At 38.3% G+C, this 25,295-nt stretch overlaps 3 protein-coding genes across 6 annotated transcripts in view; 1 reads left to right on the forward strand and 2 right to left on the reverse strand.

Annotated features, from left to right (window-relative positions):
• Positions 1 to 5,348, reverse strand: part of TMED8 (transmembrane p24 trafficking protein family member 8) — a 33,054-nt gene extending 27,706 nt beyond the window's left edge. Inside the window, exon 1 of the mRNA XM_011357080.2 lies at positions 5,019 to 5,348. Within this exon, the coding sequence (XP_011355382.1) occupies positions 5,019 to 5,136 (118 nt within the window). The 5' untranslated portion in view covers positions 5,137 to 5,348. The remainder of the gene's footprint in view (positions 1 to 5,018) is intronic.
• A 39-nt stretch (positions 5,349 to 5,387) lies between these two features.
• Positions 5,388 to 16,607, forward strand: SAMD15 (sterile alpha motif domain containing 15). Of its 4 annotated transcripts, none has more exons than XM_023528810.1 (4): positions 5,388 to 6,715; positions 6,812 to 7,867; positions 8,772 to 8,870; positions 15,342 to 16,607. In XM_023528810.1, exons 1-4 carry the CDS (start codon positions 5,486 to 5,488, stop codon positions 15,576 to 15,578), a joined length of 2,622 nt encoding a protein of 873 aa, XP_023384578.1. In that variant the 5' UTR covers positions 5,388 to 5,485; the 3' UTR covers positions 15,579 to 16,607. The 4 variants fall into 4 exon arrangements, with proteins under 4 accessions (XP_023384578.1, XP_011355381.1, XP_023384580.1 ...); XM_011357079.2 differs by having other exon boundaries at positions 5,388 to 6,667; XM_023528812.1 differs by having other exon boundaries at positions 5,388 to 6,295; positions 6,773 to 7,867.
• Positions 16,608 to 17,437: 830 nt separating this feature from the next.
• Positions 17,438 to 25,295, reverse strand: part of NOXRED1 (NADP dependent oxidoreductase domain containing 1) — an 11,686-nt gene continuing 3,828 nt past the window's right edge. Inside the window, exons 2-5 of the mRNA XM_011357144.2 lie at positions 23,503 to 23,683; positions 22,753 to 22,904; positions 21,719 to 21,941; positions 17,438 to 18,022 (exon numbers count right to left, since the gene is read on the reverse strand). Coding sequence (XP_011355446.1) covers positions 17,845 to 18,022; positions 21,719 to 21,941; positions 22,753 to 22,904; positions 23,503 to 23,683 — 734 coding nt within the window. The 3' untranslated portion in view covers positions 17,438 to 17,844. The remainder of the gene's footprint in view (positions 18,023 to 21,718; positions 21,942 to 22,752; positions 22,905 to 23,502; positions 23,684 to 25,295) is intronic.

Consider the following 25,295-nt stretch of genomic DNA (forward strand, 5'->3'; position numbering starts at 1 on the left):
AATGAATTGAGGAAGGCATATATTGTAATTCTGATGGATATTGACAATTGCCCTCATAGCACCTGTACCAGTTTACACTCTCATCAGCAATGCATGAAAGTGTTTGCTTCTACACACCCTTATCAACATAGTGAGATATCGAACCACCCAGTGTGGTTATGATTTATTTCTTTTATTATGAGTTAGGATGAACATTTTTCATTTGTTAAAAGCCACTTCTCGTAGCATCTTAACAGCTTAAAGTACGCAGAAAAAAAGTGAAAAGAGATATTGCTTTTGATTTTTAAGGTTAAAGGTATATGCTAAATGATGTAAGAACTACTGGTAAAACAACTTGTAATTGAATTCAGAGAGGCAGGAAATAAGGAAAGCAGAAAGAAATACATAAGTTTATTTCCAGAAGTATAAAGTGTGAAAGATACAGTCCTGTTTTAAAGAGAATACGATTACAAACACAGCTTTTCAAGTTTCCTAAATTTATTCAGAGAAATTTAGAATACTATCAAGAAGCAAAAGCCAATTTTTTTTCATAATATAGAGCTTTTAATATGTCAGCCAAATATAGACCAATTCTACAAATACTCCTAAAAGAGACCAGAGAAACTAGGACAAGTTTTGCAAATTTAGATTGTAGGTGGGAAAATGTTTTTTTAATGGGTATTTATTTTAATATATATTCGGAAAAATTGATACATCAAGCTAATGATATCACAGATATTATTTAGAATAAAACAAAATTTTAAATGTCAATTTAAAGAAAAAATAATAACCAAATAATATTGGAATGTATTCTCTAACATGGCAAAAATTGTGACTATGGCACCTGTGGCCAAGGTCTTAAAAACAATTAACAGAGAAGAGCAAATGAAAGCTCAAGAATAACTCAATTTATAATTGATGGCCTCTAAAGCAAAGGAGAAGAAAAAAAGAAACTTCCTTAAAATGATTTATATTTTAAATTTTTAAAATGAGTTTTCTATGTTACCAGAATATGGTTATAGACATTCTGATCATGCTACAGATTTAAATTTACTGTGTACTTTACCTACAAAAAGCACCAAAAAGCAAATTTTTCTAAAGCACCTGAATATCAGGTCAGAGTTCTTTAGAACAGGTCTCATAGGACTTCCCTGTCACTAAACATGCTGCAAAGAGATAATTAGCCTGGGCTTTAAGATTCAAGTACAGAGGAACCAACAGCAGGCTATGTGGTTGTAGACTCAAGAGGCTTAAAAAGAAACTGGTTGAATTTATATTCCAACTAAATACAGAGACCATATAATCCAATTTCTCCTCAGCCCTTACAACTGGGACATGCTCCTGAGTTGTCAGATTATAAACCTTAGGTTGTATGTTGATTGAATTATGACAGGACTAACTGGCTATCTCAATACCATAAATACACAACTGCTGTAAGAAAAAAAATAACCCACAGGCAAACAAATTTATACCATTTTGACATAAAACTACAATAGAAAACCAAAATCATAAGGGCTCTTTGTCATAGACTTCTACCCTTTTGTTCTTTCCATTATGGTAGCCAGAAATTTTTAAATTTCAATTTAAAATGAAATAGCCACAGAAAGGTAACATTTCCATCACTGCAGAAAGATTTATTGCTCTGCTCTAAGTCCTCTATAAGAATCATGAACAAGTTCACCTGATCTGTTTCCAGTCTTTATATGTCTAAATGCACTGATAGATCTCAGGGTGATTTACACCAAACCAAGTTCTACTGCTGACTTCAGAGTCATAACAGATTTTGCCCTTTATTTTCTCCAAAGCTCGGGGGAGGGGGGGGGAGCTACTTTAAGTGATGCAACACGTATGCCTCAGAGAGTTTCACTACACAAAAGAGTGATCTTTCCTCTTGGGGAATGAAGGACCCAGGTGTCCCTATTAAAAATAATTATAGTTCATAAAATAAGCACACTATGACCATCACAGAGCTTAAGTCAGAAGAACATAAATACCTTTCTTATCATCAAAACCTCAGCTAACAAAAATGAAGATACTCTGCAGAGAATACTTTAAAAAATAAAAAATCATGGTTATTCTAGATAATTACAAATTCCTGCTTTGAAGAAATAAGATACGTTAAAAAATCAAAACCTTTAATTCAATAACTACTCAAGGTCCAACCTCATGTCTTATTCTGTTTTCCTCTAAGAGAGGATGACAGAAACCTTCTTCAATTCCATTCTTTTTTCGGTCTCTATTGCTTACTCATCGGATCATTTTCCCAAAAAAAGGTGGCAGAAAGATCCAATCAAACAAACTCCTAATTTGAAGCAGTTTTTTAAGGTTACCTCAAGCCTTACCAGGGGTAGCCAAACCAAATGTATAATCTCCACATTGCTTTGCAAACCCAGCTTAGCTCTAACTCAAGGTTTCTCAACAGCAACACTACTGATATTTGGGGCTAGAAAACTCTGCATTGTCAGGGCTCTCCTGTGCATTGCAGGATGTTTATCAGCATCCCAGGCCTCTACTCATTACATGTCAGTAATAACCCTACCTTCCTCCCCTTCCAGAATTGTGACAACTAAAAAGCCCCCTGGAGGCAGGGGGAATCACTCCTGGTTGAGAACCACTGTTTTAACCCAAGAACATTCTTAATTATCTCAGCCCTAATTCAATCATGTGATGCTCCTCCAAATTTCCACATTGAGACACTGTCTCATAATCCAGCAAATATTTATGGAACCTCTAGGACACAACATCAAAGGCTCCAGGAGATAACAAAATAGATTCTATCCATCAAGCAGATTTCTCAGGGAGTAAGCACAAGAGCTGTAATAAAAGACACCGAATTATATGTTTTGAATTGGTTTTGTTCCTGAGGTATTCTCATCTTATCAAACTAAAAACACTTTGAGGGCAGACCATAACCTGCCCTGGAGTACTAACACTTGATTAATGGCCAATAAAATTAAAAATAAGGTACTGTAAATTTCATACAAACAGTAAAAACTCCACCGCTGACTTGGGCAAATAAGTTAACCTCTCTCGGCTGCAAAATGGGGAGAAAATGATTGTTGACAGGCTTAAGTCAAATAATACAAATCTTTTTCCACATCCTGGTACAGAGTAAGCATTCAGTTTTTATAACTATCATTACTATTATTTTATTAACTATTTTATTAGCAACAAATCATACCTCAAGGGGAAGAACCTGCTCTGGGCTACAATAACAAATTCCTACATGAAATAAAAAGCAATCAACTCACCCTGCTTTTTGAGAGCAAGAGGGAGGAAGTAACCATAAGTGTTTCTATCAGTGTCCTGGGAGGAAAAACTAAATGCAGGAACCAGTTAGAAGTGGGTCAGGGAGATTCAGAGACAAACGCATTGCCCTCCAATATACTCCCGAACTATTATTAAGACCTTCCTATTTTAAATGTTTGAGTGTGATTGCCATAGCCCACAAGGATCTAAAGGGAACATTTTTTTAAAATCCTTTTTTAATAAATACTGACACATGTAAGGGAGAGATGTTTGAGACTTTCTGAGAGTTCATTTGCTTAATCTTTTAGAAATTATGCTTAAAATTTCCACTGCTATAATGTTAAATACATGCCACCAATTTTGAATTTACTACAAAGCACAGAATTACTGAGAAGGCAAAAAACCAAAAACCATTACATGTTTAAAAGAGAAAATTAACTCTTAACCAGGAAAAAGCTGGGTGACTCAAACGTGTCTGTGTCTGACAGAAGCGGTGTTTGGAGATAAGAGATATTTGGGATAGAAAAGACAGGACAAGTCACGATGCTGGAACATACACAGCCAGGAACACTTCTGACAGCACATGGAGTTTAGGTGAGCAAAAACAGACCTTATTCTTATCATTATGGACCACAGCAGTACAGTGTGTACCACGGGCTAGGCACCAAATTACTCCCTCGCACATAGCAACTCATGTAATCCAGTAATTTTAGGTACTACAGGACAATTTACAGAGGAGGAAACTGAGACACAGAGAAGTTAAGTGACTTGCCCAAGGTCACTTAATTAGTAAACTGAAATTTCAGGCTCCAACCTAGGCACCATGGCACCACCTCTACCGCTATACTTAATGGCGCCTATTTTAATCTCGGACCTGGAAAATTAATTTCTATTTACTATTTAGTGAGACCAGTTCTTTCCCCCGACCCTTTTGTATTTCAAAAGAGCATCCTTTTAGTTGCGTCGTGTGTGACCATAGGAGGCCTGAAAGGTAACAGTATGATCCATGGACCCTTTCGCCTTTGGATACTTAAGTAATGCACACGGAGAAACTTGTATGGGGTCCAAATGGAGACATGTCTCCTGAACAAGAAGAGGAGGGTCCTGGAGAATGAGGGAGTTCGCCGAAGTTCCTATATCAGCCCCTATTTCCTGCCTTTGCTCTGGTCACTACGTTCATTCAAAAGACCGCCAAGCCTACCTATGCCAACTTTTTCTTTCTGAGGTGGAAAGGGCAGAGGCGAGGCGGGGGCCTATGTGCTGGGAGGCGAAAGCCAAGTGGGGAGCTGGACAGAGGAGGGCGAGCCTGCCTACCAGGATAGGGGTAGAGAGGCGCGTGGAAAGGCTGAGGCCAGTGACAAAGGTGAGGATCCGGGTGGGAAGCCAGAGATGGGCACAGCGAGGCCAACTGGGTTGGGGTCGGCAGCGAAGGAGTGATCTGCGGGCGTGCTGAAGAGGCGCCAGGGGCAGAGCAGCCCGGTCACTACCATCTGGGCTGATCTGAGAAAGGAAACGCGGCAGGAACCAAGGCATTTCGAAACAAGAGTAGAAAATAACCTCCAGAGTAGACCAGGGCCTAGGGCAGGGGTAAGGGGGTAGCGGCGGCGGGGGTCGCGGCCCGGGGTAGAGGGCCAGAGCAAGAGCGAAGACAGGGGCTCTGCGCGCGAAGGAGCTGCCCAGGCGGGGCCGCTCCGCCGGAGAGCGCGGAGCAGAGCGCCGCCGAGCCTGGCGCCAAGCTGCGGGGTCCTGAGGCCGGGCGGCGGGTGCGCCGGCGCCCCGGCTTTGCGTACCTGAAGCGGCCGCCTGGCTCCCCTCCACTCCCGGGCCGTCCCCGACGCCGCCCGCCTTCTGTCGGCGGACTTCGGGGTTCCAGCAGCCCGGCCCCTCAGCCGCCCGCGGGTCCGACATCTGCAGCCGCGCCGACAGCGCCTCCGCCGCCCGTCGCGAGTGGCTCCGGAAACAGCCGAAAGCAGAGCGCCAGTGGCCGCGAGGCGCCGAGAAGAGCCGAACGGAGCCCGTGGGCCGGAAGGGACAGCGCACCGCCCCCCGACGGGTCGCAGGAGCTCTGGCCCGCGGGGGCTGAAGATATGGACGCCTGAAGGATTACTGCCCGCTTCTGGTCGCAGGTGCTTAAAGTAAGGGATAGTAAGAACAAATAAAACCTGGAGAAGACCCGGCCGGAAGTCGTGGTATCCATAGAGACGCTATCGGAAGTTGGGGTTGCTGGGAAGCTTGGGCGCGTGAACTAATCTGCGTCATGGCTGAAGTCCCAGAAGATTACGATTCCGGCACGGATGAAGCTGAAAACCTGAGTTCTGAGAGACCACAACTGCCTGGACCTCTTGAAATATTTGAAGGTGCCAAATCAGACACAATGTCAGAGGCAGGCCTGGAGCTGCTTGTAAAGACTGATCAAAAGCTACAACCAGAGACGAAGAAAGAGGACTTCGAAGAGGGGGCGCTAGAGAGGGCTAAGTATGTACATCCACCCCTAACACCAAGTATGGAGTCCCAAGAAGAGGTTCCCAAGGAGTCAGAGATAGACCTTTCTAGCGAGACTGAGCCAGGGATTCCCCAAGAGGTAAAGTCAGAGACATCCAGAGAGATGGGAGGAGAGCTTTTCAAAGACTTGGATGAAAACCCGGAGGAGCCAGACTTAGAGCCACCAGAAGAGACCGAACCAGATGTTACAGAGGATGTACTCATAGAGTCAGCTAAGGAAACAGATCCAGAGCTACCAAAAGAAACCGAGTCTGAGGTTCCAAGAGCCACAGTCAGTGAGACAAGATTAGAGTTACTAGAGGAGAACCAGCCGGAGAGCCTAGAGGAATCACTTGGAGAGCAAAAGGAAGAGACAAGTCTAGAACCTCCAGAGGAGACCAAACCTGAATTTCCAATTGAGAAACCAAAAAAGTCAATTGAAGAGGCAGATCTACGGCCACCAAAGATGACAACATCAGAGTTTCCAGAGGGAACTCAAAGAAAGTCACCTGAGGAGAAAAGGACAGAGCCATCTGAGCAGACCATACTGGAGTTTACAGAGGAGAAACCAAGAAAGTCTACCGAGGCAGATCTGGAGCCTCCAGAAGAGACTAAACCAGAGGTTCCAGAGGAGGCAGGTCTAGAACCTTCAGAAGAGACTAAACCAGAGGGTCCAGAGGAGGCAGGTCGCGGGCCTCCAGAAGAGACTAAACCAGAGATTCCAGAGGAGGCAGGTCTCAGGCCTCCAGAAGAGACTAAACCAGAGGGTCCAGAGGAGGCAGGTCTCGAGCCTCCAGAAGAGACTAAACCAGAGGTTCCAGAGGAGGCAGGTCTCGGGCCTCCAGAAGAGACTAAACCAGAGGTTCCAGAGGAGGCAGGTCTCGGACCTGCAGAAGAGACTAAACCAGAGATTCCAGAGGAGGCAGGTCTAGAGCCTCCAGAAGAGACTAAACCAGAGGTTCCAGAGGATGCCGGTCTAGAGCCTCCAGAAGAGACTAAACCAGAGGTTTCAGAGGATGCCGGTCTAGAGCCTCCAGAAGAGACTAAACCAGAGGTTCCAGAGGATGCCGGTCTAGAGCCTCCAGAAGAGACTAAACCAGAGGTTTCAGAGGAGACAGGAAGAAACTTAACTGAGGAAGAAGGGATGGAGCCATCTGAGCAGACTATACCAACCTTTCCAGACCAGAAACCAAGTAAGTCTACTGATGAGACACAAAGAAAGTCAACTGAAGAGAAAGTCCCAGAGCCATTAGAAGAGATCAAATCAGTGTTTCCTGAGGAAAAATCAAGAAAACCATTTGATGAAACAGGTCTAGAGCCATCAGGAAAGACCAAACCAGAAATTCAAGAGGAGACACGAAGAAAGTCAACTGTGGAGAAAGTTCTAGAGCCACCAGAGGACACTAAACCAGCAGTTCAAAAAGATAAGCAGAGAAGATCAGTTGAGACAAGACTGTCGCCACCACAGAAGTCCAAATCAGAGGGCATACCAAGAGAGTCAACTGAAGAAAAAGGTCTAGAGCCTCCAGAACAGACTACACCAGAGTTTCCAAAGAAAGAACCAAAGACACGAAATGAATCAACTGAGGAAATACATCAAGTCCCACAACAGAAGACCAAACCAGAGGTTCAAAAGAAGACACACATAGAGCCGACTAAGGAGAAAGAGCTAAAGTTACCAGATAAAGCCAAACTACTACTTAAAAGAGAGACACATAAAGAATTTGCCAAGGAAGATAGGCCAGAACCAAGCAGATTTAAGCATTTTGTAGACAAGAACAAGCTAGAACTTTCCAACTATCAATCAAGAAAGTTGATAGAAGAAACTAAAAAGTTTTCAAAAGATTCTATTTTTGGGTCTCTCACAATAAGTGAAATAGACTCAATAAGTACAGATTATGAGTTTTCAGAATCCGTAAAACTGTATGAGCTTCCTGATACCAGTAATGACATATATCCCTCAGAGTCTCAGAGGGATTTGAGAGACTCTTTTAGTGAAAAGGAAGTTGTAGATTTGTCCCTAGAACAGAAGAAACTGGTACATAAAGATAAAGAAGCCCAGCCAACAGAAAGGATGGAGCTACAATTTGAGTATCTTAAATGGAGCCCAGAGAAAGTTGCAGAGTGGATTAGCAAGCTAGGCTTCCCTCAATACAAGGTATTCAAAGATAACATTTTTTGAAATCATACTCTCATCCTTCTACCTCTTATTCCTCTACCCTTACCTTAGCTCTTGCCTCTTCCTTACTAGAAGGAGTATAGAAAAGTCCTGGACTATGGTACAGGTAACTTGGATTTTAATTTTGGTTTTTCCACTGACGTATATTTGTATTTTGGGAGAGGAAGGGAGAGTCACATTTGTTTTTTCCTATTCATTGCAGTCATAATACTTCTCTGAAATCTTTGAATAAAGGCTAAGAAATTTATATAGGCCTCTTCATAGAAAACATTTTTAAAAATAGATTTCATCCAAGGAAAACCTTTTGGTACTTTGTCAAACTGTTAACTCCCTTAACTTTAACTTGTAATATCAATCTTAGGTGTCCTAAATATGTCATATGTATCATCAGTACCTAACAGTACTAATTTGAATATCCTATTAACCAAAACTAATTTTATTAAAAAGATAGAGTGAATCTTCTTACTTCATTGATGCCAACTATGTCCTTAGGCTACCACAAAACAACACAAGATCTGAAATCTTTGCAACCCCATACTTAAAAACGTAATTGAGGCCTGAAAGCACATGATTGTATCATGGCAAAAAAATTTAAGGAGCAGTATAAAATTTTAGCAGGATCTTAGAGGAAAATATATGAGATTATTGGGATTATGGCTTAAATTTAAATTTAACTTAAATTTAAATTTTTGCTCCGTGTAGAACTGGAGACAAACGTGATTTATTCCCTCCTTCCCTCCTTCCCTCCTTCTTCGTTCTCTTCTTTCCTTCTCTCTCCTGCTTCTCACCTTCTTCTTTCCTCCCTTCCTCTTTCCTTCCTCCCTTTCTTCCTTCCTTCCATTTGCCATACATCTTTTGAGTGTTGTTCTCATTGTACTGACAGGAGTGTTTTACCACAAACTTCATCAGTGGCCCAAAACTCATCCATGTAAACTGCTCAAACCTCCCTCAGATGGGGATAACAGATTTTGAGGACATGAAGGTGAGTTGTATATAAAGTTTCCCCATAGAGCATTGTATCAGTGCTACCATCTGTCTTCAAATCAACCTCCTTTTCTTCCTCCAAACCCCCAGCCTCCTATTTCCGTCAGTGGTGTAATACTCACAGTCCCCCAGGCTCACAGTGGTTCCTTCCTCTCTCTCTCCTTTGATCCCCACAAAGATTCCAAGAACTGTTGTTTCCTCCTAGAGCATCTGGTTTTCTCCATTCCCACTTGTTCAGACCTTTATCATTTTGTACCTAGAACATGCCAGTAGCCTGTGTAGAAAGGTAGGCCTTTTGGATTCAAGGGCACTGCTTTTAAACCCTCACCTTCCAACCCTTTATATACTACTCAGAAACCTTTGGATCCCCTCTGCTTACAAGATAGTCTCAGCTCCTTAGCTTAGGATTCAAGGCCCTCCACAAGTTTTCTCCATCCACCATTCTCTCCTCCCACTCTTCTACATGAATCTTCTTCTCTAGCCTCACAGGTCTAACCCACACTGTTCCAAACCTGTCTTTTGTGGCTTTGTCCAGTTCCATCTCCTCCTGTATAACTAATATGAATCTTAATCATCCTTAGGACCCAGCTCAATTCTCATCACCCCATGAAGTTTTTCCTGACTTTCTCAGGCCACAATAAACCCCTCCTCCCATGCTCTCATACATTTTATGTCTCTAACACCCATTTGGCACTTATATAATCCCATCTGTGTTTTGCCTGCTTTGCTCGATAACTTGAAAACACATTACATTAACCTCTCTGGACCTCTTGTTTCACATACCTAATCTCATTTATATAGTTTTCTTTAATACCTCCCACCCCAACACACCAATGGTTTCATTCAGGATACTCTTGCCCATAAATGGTTCTGCCTCAGTGGTTCTCAAAACTTGATAGTCTTCAGAATCAAGCGAAATTTTTTTTAAAAGATTCCTAGTCTCCATACTCCAGAGATTTTGATTCATTACGGCTAAGGTAAACCCTGGAATTTTTTCCCGAGGTGACTCTTGATCAGGCATTATAACCACATAATTCTATAAGTCATATGATTTAGAAAATAAGAAAATATACTCATTAATACCTAAGCCCCTTTCCTGGCAAGAAGATATAAAGAAATCCTGTAAATTATTAAACGCTTAGTTCAAAGTGAACATTTAAACTCTTGAACTCTACTAATAGCTATCCTCTCTGAGTGCTTACTATGTGCTGGGCACCATCCATATATTATTTCACTTAATCCTCTTTTTACAGAAGAGAAAACTGAGGCCTAGAAAGGTGAAGCAACTTATACAAGATTATCCAGATAATAACATTAAGAGTCAGGAATCAAATCCATTTTGTGTGACTTTCCAATACGTGCTCTATTTAAACTACTATCCTACATTGCCTCTCTAAATAAGCAATTTTGTAACCCTGAACCTCCATATACATAATGTAGAAAAGGACTACTTATTACAAATTGCTATTTTGAACCATGCCTTCACGTAGCTACCAAGTGCTACCAAATACACATCTTATTCTTTTATGTTCAAAGATGATACAACTGTGTTTATGAGTTCTAATTTCTATTTATGTTTATAGTGTACTGAATTTTCTAAATAAAAATAAGGAACAGAATTAGCAAAAGAGTAACTTGTAATCAAAATTCTTGAAACATTTAAGTATTCCTAATGTTACAGCTTTTTATCATTGGAAAGCATTTTTAAGAGTCTGTCAATTCATTTTGCTTCCTTGACATTCTAATTCCAAAAGTACACTACCAGCATGCAATAATAAAAATTGTATTTATGCTTTTTCTGGTCTTGCAAGAAACAAGCCTTTAAAATCTTCTGAAATCCTCAAGACTAAATGATGAACCCAGTGGTCTATACTTACATCCCAAGAAGTTTGAATAAGCAAACTTCAGAATACTTATTATCAAAGTCACCAGACAAATGTGGCTTCTCTCTGAGGTCACTAGAGTAATGTAAAGATCAAGACATTCAAAGATACGTTAAATAAGCTTTGCTTGACACCTAAGTCTACATATAAAAAAGCCGATTATACACTATGACACAGGTTACTTTTTAGAGATCATATATGAACTTAAGTATGCCATAGTTACCTTCCTTACTGATATATTGTGCATTTTTAATCCCTCCATTGAAATTATAGCACCTACTACATCCACAATTTATCCCATAACAATACCTAAGCAATGTAGTTATCTTTTTTCATTGCTCTCTCTCCCATACCATCACTTGTGGGCTTTGGGAGAGGAGGAGAAGTGGAGAAAGAACAGAATTCTGGATATGCTGCTAAGAAACTGAACCACATTTGAACTGTGCACCCCATTTACAAGCCTTGCAGTTAATTTATTGTCAGTTTCTATTCTCTTCAACTTCCTTAATTTAGCTATTACTCATGCTTCATCTGCAGAAATAACACACCTTTCCCTTTGCCCTTCATACAACATACTGAGATGATAGTGAAGAGCTGAATATATAGATGAGACTGGTGAGGCGTGCATGAGGAAAGAAACACTAATTCTTTTCACCTGGCCAGGGGAGCTCTTGAAACCAGTATCCTGTCCTTCTCACTTGTACTGATGCATTGCCTTGGAAAAAGGGGTGAGAAAGTCAATCTTATTTATTCTAGGGACAAGCTAGACAGGATAGCCTTACACTTGCTTCACTTTTCTCTCTTAGAATATAATTCTCAAAATATTTTTAACTATTCTCTGCAAGTGAACAAAAGAACTCTGTGATAAATATTTGGAGAACATAGATGAATTGTTTATTTCTTTTGTATGCATGATTGCATATTACAAAGTATTGCCTTATAAGCTTTATACTATCTCAGCAATTTGACTACCCTTGCTTTGTTGCAAACTATTTAAATAGCACAAATTCATAACATCAGCAATTATCACTAGACGAAATTTTTTTTAAACTTTAAATTTCAAAAAATTTTAAGTTTAAAAAAAAAAGGCAAAGGAAGAAAAAAAAGTCCCGGGGAACCCTCAACCAACCTTCCCCAAAGGTAAAAACCTAAGGAAACAAGGCCCAAAAGGGAAAAACAAAAAAACAAAAACAAGAAAACAACAATAAAAAAAACAAAAAACTTAATCCAAGAACCGCAAGTTTTCCAACGAAGGCCCTTTTTTTGTTCCAGGATCCGATCAGGGGTACCAGCTTGCATTGGGCTGTCATGTTTCCTTGGTCTCCTCCAATATGTGACAGCTTCTTGATCTTTCTTTGTCTTTCATACCCTTGACACTTTGAAGGTATTTTGTAGATTTCCCTCAATTTTAGTTTTGTCTTGTGTTTCCCAAGATGTTATGCTTTCAGGGTTAGACTATCACAGAGGTGATGAGCCCTTCTTATCTCATGCCATCAACAGAAATTATTACTGGAGGTATTAACCTTGATTACTTGGTTAAGGTGGAAGAAACTCTGCCAGGTTTCTTCACTATAAAATTACTTTGCTTCCCTTTTCATAGTCTTTTCATTAGAATTGAGTTGCTAAGTCCAGCTCACACTCAAAGAGAAGGGAATTAAGCTCCACCTCCTGGAGGAAGGACTATCAAAGATTTTATGGACATAGAGTAAAACTATCACAGTAATAAATATACTGGAGGAGATACTTTGAGGATATAAAGATATCCTGTTTCTCCTTAAAGTTTTGCCCACTGATTTTAGCATTCATCAGTGGATCTTGCCTGCAGCAGTTATTACTATGTTGTTCTAATGATGATTTTCTATTTCTCTCATTCTTTCCATGTTTAATTGCAGTTCTTCTTAAGGAATTCTTTATGCTTAATTGTCCTTTCGCCTCCATTCAGGAGCTCTTTTACATTGGTTCCTGTGTCCTTTTGTCATGGTCCCCTTATTTCCTTTAGTTCTCTTTGGCACTATGAGTTCGTACTGATATCTCTGACTCTAGTCCAGCAACACAGGGTTCATTCTAGACTTCTTACCCTTCTAATTCCCTACCCTGCCATTGCTTCTTTATAACTTCGTTCTCTAACAGTGAGAAATCTGGCTCTCCCTATCTATAAATATGTATCCCTATGAGAAACATAAGGATTTACCAAAATGTACAATGTTTATGTACAGTTATTTTTGTCTTTAGCCTTACACCACCTAGACAAAGCACTGTTTTTCATAATTAAAGTTATTTGGGTCAGCTTCTTTCTTCCATATGAGATTATGTCTTACTTTGTAATCCAGTTAGATTCTGTTTGTCACAGCCTATATTCCATCATAGGTTCCCACAAAATCCTGCCTTTTAAAAAAATTGCATACAGTAATTTGTAGTGTACAGTTCTGTGAGTTTTGACAAATGCACAGAGTCATGTATCTACCACCACAGAACTATACAGAATAATTCTATCACCCTAATATTTTCCCTGTGTCCTCTTTGTAGTCAGCCCATCCTCCAACTCAATTCCTGTCCCTATAGTTTTGCCTTTTCCAGAATGTCACATATATGGAATCAAATAATATGTAGCCTTTGAGTGTGGCTTTTCCCTCAGTAAAATGCATTTAAAATTAATCCATGTTGTTATGTGAACCAACAAGCATATTTTAAGGAAACTATACATCTATTTTAATAATGATGGTATAGATGATTCGTATTTGAACCACAACAATTATGTCTTTAGTTACTTTATTTACATGCGTAATAAATTGATAATGATGAAGCAAAACCATCAGTAGTTTACCAATAAAAGCAAAAATAGCAGCCTTTGAAAACCATGATCAACACAAAATACAATAATTATATAATTTTCTAGAATCTTCTTGAAAACTATAGGCATTACAAATACCTGTCTGAGACCATGTGAAGTAGGTGCTCTGCAGTGATGCCAAGCATTGAGTATGGGCCACCATCTTAGAATGTAGAATTAAGAATTCTTAGAAAACTCTAATATTAATCTTCATGAATACCTATTTTTAATAATTCTTACTAACTCAAGTCAGTTACTAATAATTTGCTCTAAGTCTTAAGCAAAAATAAAATCTATTGCTTGTTATTCATCAGAGCTAATGAAAGAACTCATAGTTTTACATCAATTCATAGTCCATCAGGGAACCATTGTGGTCCATCACTGAACCTCAGACATACCTTAAGAATCACTGATTTAGAGGAGGAATGGTTGGATTGTATTTCCTGATTCCACATGTAGCCAATCACTTTATAACACTTTGAATTTCTGCATTAAAATATTAAATAGTACTGGACTCTGTTGGCCTACAGTAGACACAGAGTTCTTTTGGTTACTAGTGAATGTGTCTGTGACTACAAGGTCCCTCCTGGAGGCTACATCTGTGAACTTCAGTGAATTTGTGAAATAACTTTTTCTGGTAAGGACATTCAAAAGGCGAGGTGCTGACCAGGGTGCTCAATGTAGCAGCATCAGTTATAAATGAAAATTCTTTAGAGCCACCTATAGTAATTTGTACCTCAACTCTTAGAAACCTCAATTGCTGCAGACCTCAATTAGTATTCTCATTGGGAATGCAAGACAATTATGTAGACTCTGTCTTTCAGCCACAAATTGTCTCTAGAGTCTAAACAAAACCAGTTCAAGTATGATTTAAAAAGAAAGATATCTTGCCTATCTAAAATGCATTGCTAATGGATAGTTTTGCATCAGGTTTAGAATTTTCTATGGCATGAATTTTATAGCCTTGTAACTATGGCCAATTGTTTTAAAATAAAAAATAATAATAATCCATTCCACATACTCCTTAGGCTGTGTTCTAACAGTAATTTCATGGACTATATACTCATCTAGATGCAGAATATGAATTCAAATAGCAGTGTTAATAACAGACCTATGATTAAAATTAGAATTTGAAAACATAATGACTTTGTAATCTAGGATATCAAGTGGCATGGTGCTCAATGAATACAATTATGTTTTAGAGACACTGAAAATTGTGACAAAACATGTTTTAAAAGAATATACAAGTATAGGTATTAATAAAACAACTGGAACTTTATTGTCTGATTTTTAGTGTTTGATGTTTATTTTTAGTCAAACGAATCAAACGAATAACTGTTTGAGTAGTAATTTGTTTCTCAGTTGCAGATTAACTGAGCCCCTTATAGGCAAGTTAGTTATTAACCTTCCCAGAGATAATCATGGCTCCTAATCTGAACATATCTGCTCATGTGATTGGTCAGATTACTCAGACAAAAGAAAGAAATGAATCCATTTGTGGCCATCTGATGCAAGAGCCTAGAAACATCTTTTGAGACTTTTTTAAAAAGATAAATCACGTGATGTTTCTTTTAAGAACTTTGTTTTGATAAGGCCAGGCTAGTAAAATTTTCAAAGTGTTATTTCATTATTTTATTTTCCCATAGAAATAACTTAAAGGGTTAGTATTCAAGAGGCCTAGGAAACTAAGTAAAACTGCTTTGATTTAGTTGTATTTTCAGGTTAGTCCCATTAAAAAATTATCCTTGTATTTCAGGTAATTTCTCGGCACACGCGAGAGCTTCTGGGAATTGAAGAGCCATCATTTAGTCGCAGCATCAGCCTTCCCTATAGAGACAATATTGGCTTATTTTTAGAGCAAAAAGCTCATACTGGGGTAAAATCTGATTCCTTGACCTTATCTGAATTTGTGCAAGTAGCAGGATTACAGGATTATGATCCACAAAAAACTGCCCCTGAAGACAATGAGGCAGTATATTACACTGAGCCATAGGGAAAAGCCATTTCACTTAGCTTGAAAAATCCAACTAAATTACTTGGGGGAAGAAGAGTGGCCTTTTAGGGTTTTTTTTCTCCTCTTCATTAAGTATCAGAGTTAGAACTGCTGGCTCTATTCCTAGTTCTGTTACTGACTCACAGCACCTTCCCTTTATTTGTGTTTCAATTTAGCCCCTCGTTAAAACAAAGATAGCAATACTTCTTTCTGGGTAATTGTAAAAATTCCTGATAAATTCTAGTAGTGCATCTGGTAGTAGGAACATGTTGGGAAAATAGAATTAAAAGTAAAATCTCCTGCCAACCCAGATAATCCTCTCCGCAAATGCAGAAAAAGAAACAATTTTATTATTGAATCAGTATTAAATCAGACTGTGATGCACATTGCAGGCAAGCCACTGAAGAGATTGCAAAGACAAAGAAATCTCACCCTTTTATATAGCCAGGCAGACACAGTGCATTATTTATGTGCTGTCTATATCCAAAGGAAAAATAAAACTTCTCATATCTCTATGACAAACAGGAAGTTAATACTTGGACCCCGGCACTTAAGCTAAACTCCCACAGATTCAGGGAGACAAGGTACCATCCTCCTGGATGCTCACGTTTCAGAAATGACTCCACGGTCCCTCCAAAAGACAGTCCTGGGATATAAACCCGGCAGAAGGTTTTTCTGCTTTTTAAAAGATTTACATACATCTCAAAAACAGAGAAGAAGGATTTAAATTACAAATTTTCTAAAGAAAATGTTTTGAGGAAAAGAAACAGGGAAGTTCTCTTTCCCTTTTGGCATCAGAGAAAATTTTTTTTAAATAATTTTTTAGATTTGCATTTATCCTCACAAACAGCATGGCTTATAGAAGTACCATGAAGTACAGACTATCGAGTACGGTCTGGGGTTTGTTACAAGGCTCTTTTATTTGGTATCTTCCAGACATTTATAAAATGAAATTCAGGCCAGGGTCCACCCATGACTGAACTGCTCAAAAGAAATTACAAAATACGTCTCGTTGCTTGAATAACTCCAGTTCCTCTCTAGTTTTACAGATTTAAATTCTTTTTCTTCCCAGTCTGACTTCTTAATCCTAAAAACTACTATAAGGCATAATCCAGAAGAACAGTGATGTACCCTGTCCAGTTCCCTACACCTGAATGAATAGTCAAAGGAATACATTTCTTTCTTTTTATACTGAGAGAAGGGACAGTGCCTCAAATTAGCAATCGTTCTGAGTGTTAATATTTGATGATGAATCTAATTTTTTTTCCCAAGTTGGACTATTAAAATTTTATCTCAAACCATTCAATACTATTGAGTTTGCCTGGCTCACAAATATGCAAGAAAGAAAAATGTAATTTTTTATTCACTCAAGATCATGGTCATTCACTTACATAGTGAATGTTTTTGTTAAAAGCACTTTAACATTTAACATACAATGGTTCTCTTTAATGATAGAGTATAATCAGTCACCCTTTCCCAACTTCATGGTCACTGCTGTTCTCTATATAATTGACATAAAATTATTTGCAAAACAAGGAAAACAAATTTGCACTATAGGAATAAGATCTATATTTTATAAATTACTTTTAACCATTTAATATAAATATCAGCTATTAATGTTTTTATGGTTTAAAATGCTTTACCTTTTTTTAGTTGTTTTTTTTTTTTTTTTTTTTTGGCGGGGGGTTAAATGCTTTAAATGGAAACAACTTTAAATAAGATAGTACCAGAAAACATATATAGCTAAAGTATGCATGAAATGAGTCATAATTAAATTGTTTACCACACATTTTACTCCTAAAATAATAAAGAAATAATAGGAAAATAAAGCTATCATTTGTCAGCTACATACTGCTAAAATAATAGGAAAATAAAGCTATCATTTGTCAGCTACATACTGCTACAGGAAAAGAAGCTGCAATATGTAACTCTAATAATGACATTATAACTTCTTGAATTTAGCTTTTAGAAGAGAGATAATTTGTATTAAAAAGGCTTTCCTGGGGAAGCAGCTTACTTAAATTTGTCAAGTTATGTAATTTCATTTGGTTACTTCTAAAAGCCAGATGCACAAAAATATACCAATGTAAAGGACCTCTTGTTTTATTCTACCTTTTAAAGAGCTATCAGTACAATGTTCTAATTCCTTAGTGCCTAACCTATGGCAAACACCATACAGTCACATGTTTCTCACTGTCAATTGTGATAACAAGGTCACAACTATTGTAGAGGGAGGAAAAAAATCCTGATTCCTGAGGTCACTGTCTTATTGGGTGGGAGAACCCGTGGAAACCACTGGCTGTTGTTCTTTGGTTAGGGAGATGCCAAATAAGTCACAGTATAGATGGGTAAGGTGGTCCCGGAGCACAGTACTGGTTAAGAGATGCTGGCTAAAAGGAGTTTCCCTGAGTTGAACAGCAGTCAGATCAAACCAGGGGAAAGGCCTGGGGTGGGAAAAACAACAACAACAAAAAACACTGTTACTTTTTTGTCTGTTCAATACATCCAATTTGGCTGTAAATATTTCCTCTAAAGAAAGTTTTTCTCTACTTGGAAATAAGTTTCTTCACTTTCTATGTCAAACTAATTAAAATTCATAGTGAAATTAAAAATTCAGCTGAAACTATTCAATATGTGAATTTAATTGTACTACGAGTTTTCACATTTATGTACATTTCTCTAAGTGCTTTTGGGGAGGAATTCATAATTAGAGAATGATTATAATAATGACATTGACATCCTTTTCAGTATATTTTCCTTGAATTTAGGAAGAGAATACATAAGAGGATCATGGACATTAAAAATGGAAGAGATCTCATTTCTTTTAAGATATCTTCTTTTTAAAAAAAGATATTCGCTTCAACTCTGTGGGGAAAGAAGTAGAAATTAATATGTCCATGAATATCTTGCAGTTTAGCAAATGATAAAAATCAGTTCAGATTGGTAGGAAAAGGATTGGCTGTTCTCTAAATAATGTCATGACAATTGGCTTTCAAAAATGAATAAATAAAAGATATTAAAAATCCTAAATTGATTAAAGATTTAAATATTTTAAAAAGAAAATCCTAAAAGAAAATGTAGAATATTTTGGGATGAAGAAGGTCTTTATGACTTGAAACCCTGAAGTTATAAAGAAGTTATTTGACAGTTTTGACTGCAAAAATTAGAATCTGAACAGCAAGATACCAAAAAGGAAGAGAAATAATATGAAAAACATTTCCAATACGCAAAAAAATTTCTTACTGAAAACCTCCTACAAAACAATAAACAATCGAAACAAAAAATAGGCAAAGAAATGAGAATGAGAGAGAACACAAGAGCAATGAGTTTAGAAGCTGTAAAGAATATGGATGAGTACTAACACTGAGCCAAAGCACAGTACATCTACATCACAGAACCCACCAAAGACTCAGGAAGTATAGGACCAAGTACATCTGGAAGTGGGGTAAGATGGAGCTTAAAAGAGGATGATGGGTTAAAAACCTAAAAAAGGAGAGGGACCCTCCCAAGACGCTACCCAACACTGCGCAATCAGGAGACAGTCCCTCCTCCTCCCCAAGAAAAGGTTTCTCTGGGGAGGGTTAAACAAAGGGTCTCTGGACAGGAGGACAATGGGCACCGTTGAGTGCAGGGATATGCTGAAAAAGGGGGAAATACAGTGAACAAATATAAACTGAATGATAAAACTACCTCTCTCCCTACACACAAACACAGCTTGCTTTCCCCAAGTTGGGTCCCAAAGATTTAAAGATACCAATAGTCAGAGTTTCCCAAGAAAACAGCTGACCTAATCACTCTGTAGTAAAGACCACGTAGCAAACAAGGAGTGCTTGAGGTTCTCCACACACTTGAAGAAAGCCTCTGAAATGAATGATAGACACCAAAACAAATGATCGGAAAACAACTTGGGAGAAACAGGCTCATCAGAGAAGAAAAAAAATGCTATCATTTATATTCTCAAAGGGATAAGAGATGGTATTGCATAGTGAAATGACAAGAGGATGTTACATAAAAAAAGGACTATTCGGAGACAAAAAAAAAAATCTTTGAAAATCAGAATCTACCAAAAATGAAAAAATGCTCAAGATATGATAGCAAAAACACTACAATTGAGAAAATCTCTCAGCAGAGCAAAAGACAAAGATACTGAAAATAGGAGAGAGAAAATAAGAGGATTAATCCAGGAGGTCCAACATTTGACTAATAAGATATTAAGAAAGAGAGAATAGAGAAAACAGGAGGGGAGAAATTATCAAAGATGTGATTGGAGAACTTGACATCCAGGTTGAAAAGGACCACTGAATGTTCTGTTTCTTTTATGAGTGGCAGTTTCTTGGGTATTTGCTTTACCATAATTCATTAAATGATATTTATGAATTTATGGAATATATCTTTTCTGTATATATATTTTATAGTATCTTTTTAAGAAAACAAAATCCCACCAAGTGCCCAACACAGTGAATTAAAACAGATTCACATGATTACACATCATAAAATTTCAAGATACAAAAGGCAAAAGATCCTATAATTTTCCAGAGAAAAAAAAAAACATTCAACAAAGGGTGAATTTAAAAAGAATGGCACTGTACGTCTCAACAGAAGTTCTAAAGGCAGAAAAGACAGTGGAGCAATGCCTTCAAAATTCTGAGGAATAATTATTTTTAACCTAGAATTCTATGCCTGGCTATGTTCTCAATAAAATATTAGGTTAGAATAAAAACATTTTCAGACATATTCTCTAAAAATTACTTCCTATGTGTCATTTTCTAAGGAAGCTACCGGAAGAGGACATGATCCACTACAGTGAAGGGGTGAGGAAGAGGGATCCAGAAAGAGATCCAACATAAGAGAGGTGAAGGGGATCCCAGGGTAATGGAGAAGGGAAATCCCCAAAGTGAAAGTGTGTCACAGGCTATTGGCGATCACTCAGAATACAGAGAGAAGGAAGAATCAAGGACTCCTTCCAGGGTTCTAGCTTGAACAACCTGGTGAAAAAGCTTGTAAGTAGATAAGAAACACTGGAAGAGCAGGTATGAGAACAGGTATGCTTTTGGACACGAGAATAAGTGGAGATGGTGAATACGAACACAGAATTGACATCAAGGCTAGCAGTACAGAGTCAGTGCTGTCAGTGTAAAGATGGCAAAGTGAAAAAGATCACCCAGGAACAAAGTAAAATGAAAAGGAAAGAAGGCCTAAGACAGAGCTCTGAAAACTCCTAGACTTAAGAGTAGGGTAGAGGAGGAACTGACAAATGAGGAACCAGAGAGACGGGGGGGAATGAGAATGTGAGGGTATGATGAAAGCCAAGATAAGAGACCGCTTCAAGAAGGATGGCATGTTTAATAGTCAAGGAAAAAAGGGATCTGAAAGTGGCTGGTGAATTTAGGGACAAGGAAGGGCACTGGTGACAAGGGCAGAAATTTCCCCTATTAGATTATCAGAGATTAAAATGATTGCTCTTATAGCTTTGAAGCTATAGAGCAATGGCACTCTCATACACTGTTAGAAATGAAAATAAGCCCCATGTTCTCAATAAGCAATTTGGGGATACCTGTCAAACATAAAATACATATAATCTCTGACCCAGAAATATTATTCCAGCTATTCATCCAACAGAAATACTGGTATAAGTATGCAAAGTAAGTACAATAATGTTCAATGCAGCCCTTTATGTAAAATTTGGTGCAGGGGAAACTACCTCAGCATCAAGAGGAAATACTGATGAATAAATTTAATTAAATAAATGTATCCAATGGATGCCTATGCAGTTGCTCATACATGAAATAGATAAGATTATACTAACACAGAATGAATCCATGACATAGAAAGTGAAAATGCGTATATATAGTTCCTATGTATATATAGTTCCTATGTTTCTAAAATGTATATCTAGATATAGACATGCATACATGTTATAATATAACAGCATAAATATACGTTTGTAAATGTATAGATAAAAAGACAAAAATATAAAAACAATTAGAGGTAAAGTCTATGAAATGGTATTCGGGGAACAAATGAGGGCTTTCACTCTTCCACTAGTTGGATTTTTTACAAGAATGTATTTTTATAAATTTTTAAAGATAACCTGAAAGGAAAAGTGAGAGAAGTGAGAATGGCCAGCTGTAGTACCTTACCTTCCCTGAGACAGGTTATTGGCATAGACTTTGCTGACAAAATCTTTTAATTTAAATTTTGGGCAAGATTCTCTGTCTTTCTCACAGCCCTCGAAGTGCACAGAGAGGAACAGTTCATTCAGAAGCTGCAGCGCATTTGGGTGGGGCATGTTCGTTGCCGTGCAGATGTTTAGCATTGCATAGAATACTCCCTCTAGCCACTTGATATTGAGGGTTATTCCCCCTACACACCAATGACAAGGGAAATAACAGTTAGCACAACAAAAAAGGTTTGCACAGAACCTGAGATAAACCCTATACTTTTTTCCCAGACAGGTTGGTCATATGAACCTCAAAGTAAGCAAACACTCCTCCTTTCTAGGCCAAGAACCCTTTTTGTGCCCTTAAGACACATCATGTATTAACTCCGCCACAGGAGGACAGGTATGGCTGGTGTGGGCATTGCTAACGGCAAAAGCATCTCTAAGGAATCTCTAGAATGGTTCTTGCCTAGAAGGAGAAGGGACTAGGGAAAACCAGAAGATTAGAGCAGGAAAAACCATTTAGTCCCAGACACTTCCACCTTCCTGTTTAAATAGGCTCTCCCCTCTGGTCGTCTCCAGTTCATCCCTATTTCAGCTTTTCCTAACAAGGACTGCTTTTTGCCACACAAAACCTAAATAGCTGAGTAAAGTACAGCATAGGGAATATAGTCGATAATATTATAATAACTATTTATAGTGTCACGTGAGTACTAACTTGTCAGGGTGATCACTTCATAAGTTATATAAATGTCTAATCACTATGCTGTACATCTGAAACTAATATAACATTGTATGACAACTGTAACTGAAAAATTAAAAAATAAAAATAAAATATGAAAAACCTACCTAAATGGCTGAGAATGTATCTAGCTTGTACTCCCCCCACGCCCACCCAATCTTACACATACACACACACACACCCTCCAAAACACACACAGAGAAATTTAATAAGATACCAACAGGCCGAGAGGTAATTTTCAAAAGTGCCAAAAATAAGGTAAGCCATTTTACCAGTAGGATCGTAGGGGCAGGTAGCCTGAAGAATCACAGGATCTTGGAGAGCAGCTACAATTTCTTTATTGGCCCCCCAGATGTTGACAAAACCTTCGAAACACTGATACTGAGGCCGCAAGATATTGGTGTGGTTCAATAGGAGTTTCAACCTGAAAGGAAAGCCACCAAGACAGGGAGTGCAGGGTCAGGACTGGAATAAACCACGTGATCCACTGAGTTCACGTCCAACCCCAACAGACCCCTGCACAGCACTTCTCAGGGGCAGGCGTGGGTGTAGGTCAGTGCTGAGGGCACTACTTATCGCTTGAACTGTTGTTCAGCCATCTGCTTAACACACACTTGCTGAATGTTATCACTTGTCGGGCACTGGGCTAGATGCTAGTGGTACAAAAATAATATTTGACACATGTTCTCAATCACTCTTCATGCTGTTGACTGGTGGTTTCCCTTCTCACCGATGCACAAGGGGAACACTAGTCAGCTTCAAGCAGTAGAATGCAATGCTCTATTGCAGTTCTAAACATTTGCACATCAAAGAAAAATGTCCCACCAGCAAGTGTGGTTTTCAAGTGGGGAAGACACAATCAGAAGGGCCAGCTGTGTTCTTCTGCAGGTGAAGCTGCTTCCACCTTACTCCTGGGAACAGCCAGCTCCAAGAGGTAGGAGCTGGGTGGAAGTGGGAGGCAGAAGCCAGAGCTGAGGAGACGGAGCAGTTCTGCCAATTCTGTGCTCACCCTAACAAGATACCTGGGTATTGGGACGGCAGCTACAAAGCTGTACACAATGCAGGCTTTTTCAAGGCTGGTTTGAATTTCTGAGCAGATATTAGACAGCTGAGACGGCAGGCAGCAGAGGAATATCACGTTGGCCCAATTCACCAGACGAGAGTTATGGTAAAAGCACTGGATTCCCAGTTTCTGGAACTCATCTGGGAAGAATAAAGGAAGATAGAAAGATCACAGTACGAAGGAGTTTGACCTGAACCTCACCTGTGGGCAGAAGAAGATGACAATTATATTATCTCAAGTCTCGGTGCCACATAAATCAGAAGAGATTTCTTCGTGCCTTCTAAAATCCACACAACAATGCCCTACCCTCACTGCTAAAGCAGCTGGTGCCACCACAGTAGTGCTTGAGATGATAGTTCATCCTTATCTTACTTTCAGACCAAATGCTAGAATTTTTCAGATTTTTTTTTTGAGGAAGAAAATAATCTGAAAGAAGCCTTCTGCTCCAATTTACTGAAGCCTTATCATGTGCAAAGTACTTTATATGCATTATCTAAGGGAATCCTCACAAGGACTTTATGAGGCAGAGACTAGTGTAATTTCTATATTATAGACGAGGAAACCGAGGTATCAAAAATTTATGTTATGAGGCCAAAGTTACACAGCTAACTGGCTTGAGTTGGTAGGAAAAACTGAGAGTGGAAGAGTATAGGGCAGATATTGGGAGGAGTTTGGGAAAATATACTTAGTTTCTGTCTTAACAATTTAATGTTAAGATATTTATAAAGGTGAAGAGAAATGTGATAAAGCAGGTAGTTGCATAAAAACACCCCTTGGCAGCAAATCACTTGGTTGCACTTATTGTAACATATATTTTCAAAAGTGAAAATGTAAATACGGTAGTATGTTATATTATTGAAAAAGAGAATATTAGACATTGGAGAGGTCACTTCTTATCTTAACCATCAAGAGTACACAATAAGTTTGATGTTGAGATTATCTGGGTACTCGGGTACTTCCAGGTAGGAAGTTTGGAAAACATGCACATCCATCCTTCTTTTCATATGTGCTTCTCAGAAGTACATAGATGCCGAGCATTTTGAATTCTTGCTTCTTTACACAAGCAACATGCAGTGGTATTCAAAAATGTAACTTTATTATTAATAAATATATTGCTCCCCAAATAATATATATACTTTATTGAAATATCATTTATACTAATCCTATTGATGAGATTTTTTAAATTTGCCTAGAGTTGGTAAGGTTTTTTTAAAGCTTCCTTAATAAAGAAAGAACATTTGCAAATCAGTAAGAAAAATATAGGCACTCCAGCAGAAAAAATTGGACAAAAAGAACTCAAAAAAATAGAAATAGAAATAAACCTATAAAAAATACTCAACTATTCTAGTGATCAGTGAAAGATGTATTAAAATGAGAAAAATTTTAAAAGCATAGTAAAATAGTGATTTTAAAAAAAAAGATGCCTAGAATTGACAAGAATGTAGAGAGATGGGTGTTCTTACACAATCCTGGTGAAAGTTTCCACCCGAACTACCTTTTTTGAAAGTTGATTTGAAAAAATACATTAGAAATTTCTTTAAAAATCAAATATACCTACCATATGACCCATCTATTCCACTCCCAGGTGTTCACCCAAGAAAAATAAAAGTATTCGTTCACACTAATATTTGTACACAAATGTTCATGGCAGCTTTATTTATAACAGCCAAAAACTAGAAACAACTTGAATGTCCTTCAACAGATGAATTAACTGTGGAATACTAATGCAATGAATACTACTCAGAAACAAAA

The sequence above is a fragment of the Pteropus vampyrus genome, unplaced genomic scaffold (assembly GCF_000151845.1).
Source record: "Pteropus vampyrus isolate Shadow unplaced genomic scaffold, Pvam_2.0 Scaffold32, whole genome shotgun sequence".
In the NCBI taxonomy this organism is placed as follows: domain Eukaryota; kingdom Metazoa; phylum Chordata; class Mammalia; order Chiroptera; family Pteropodidae; genus Pteropus; species Pteropus vampyrus.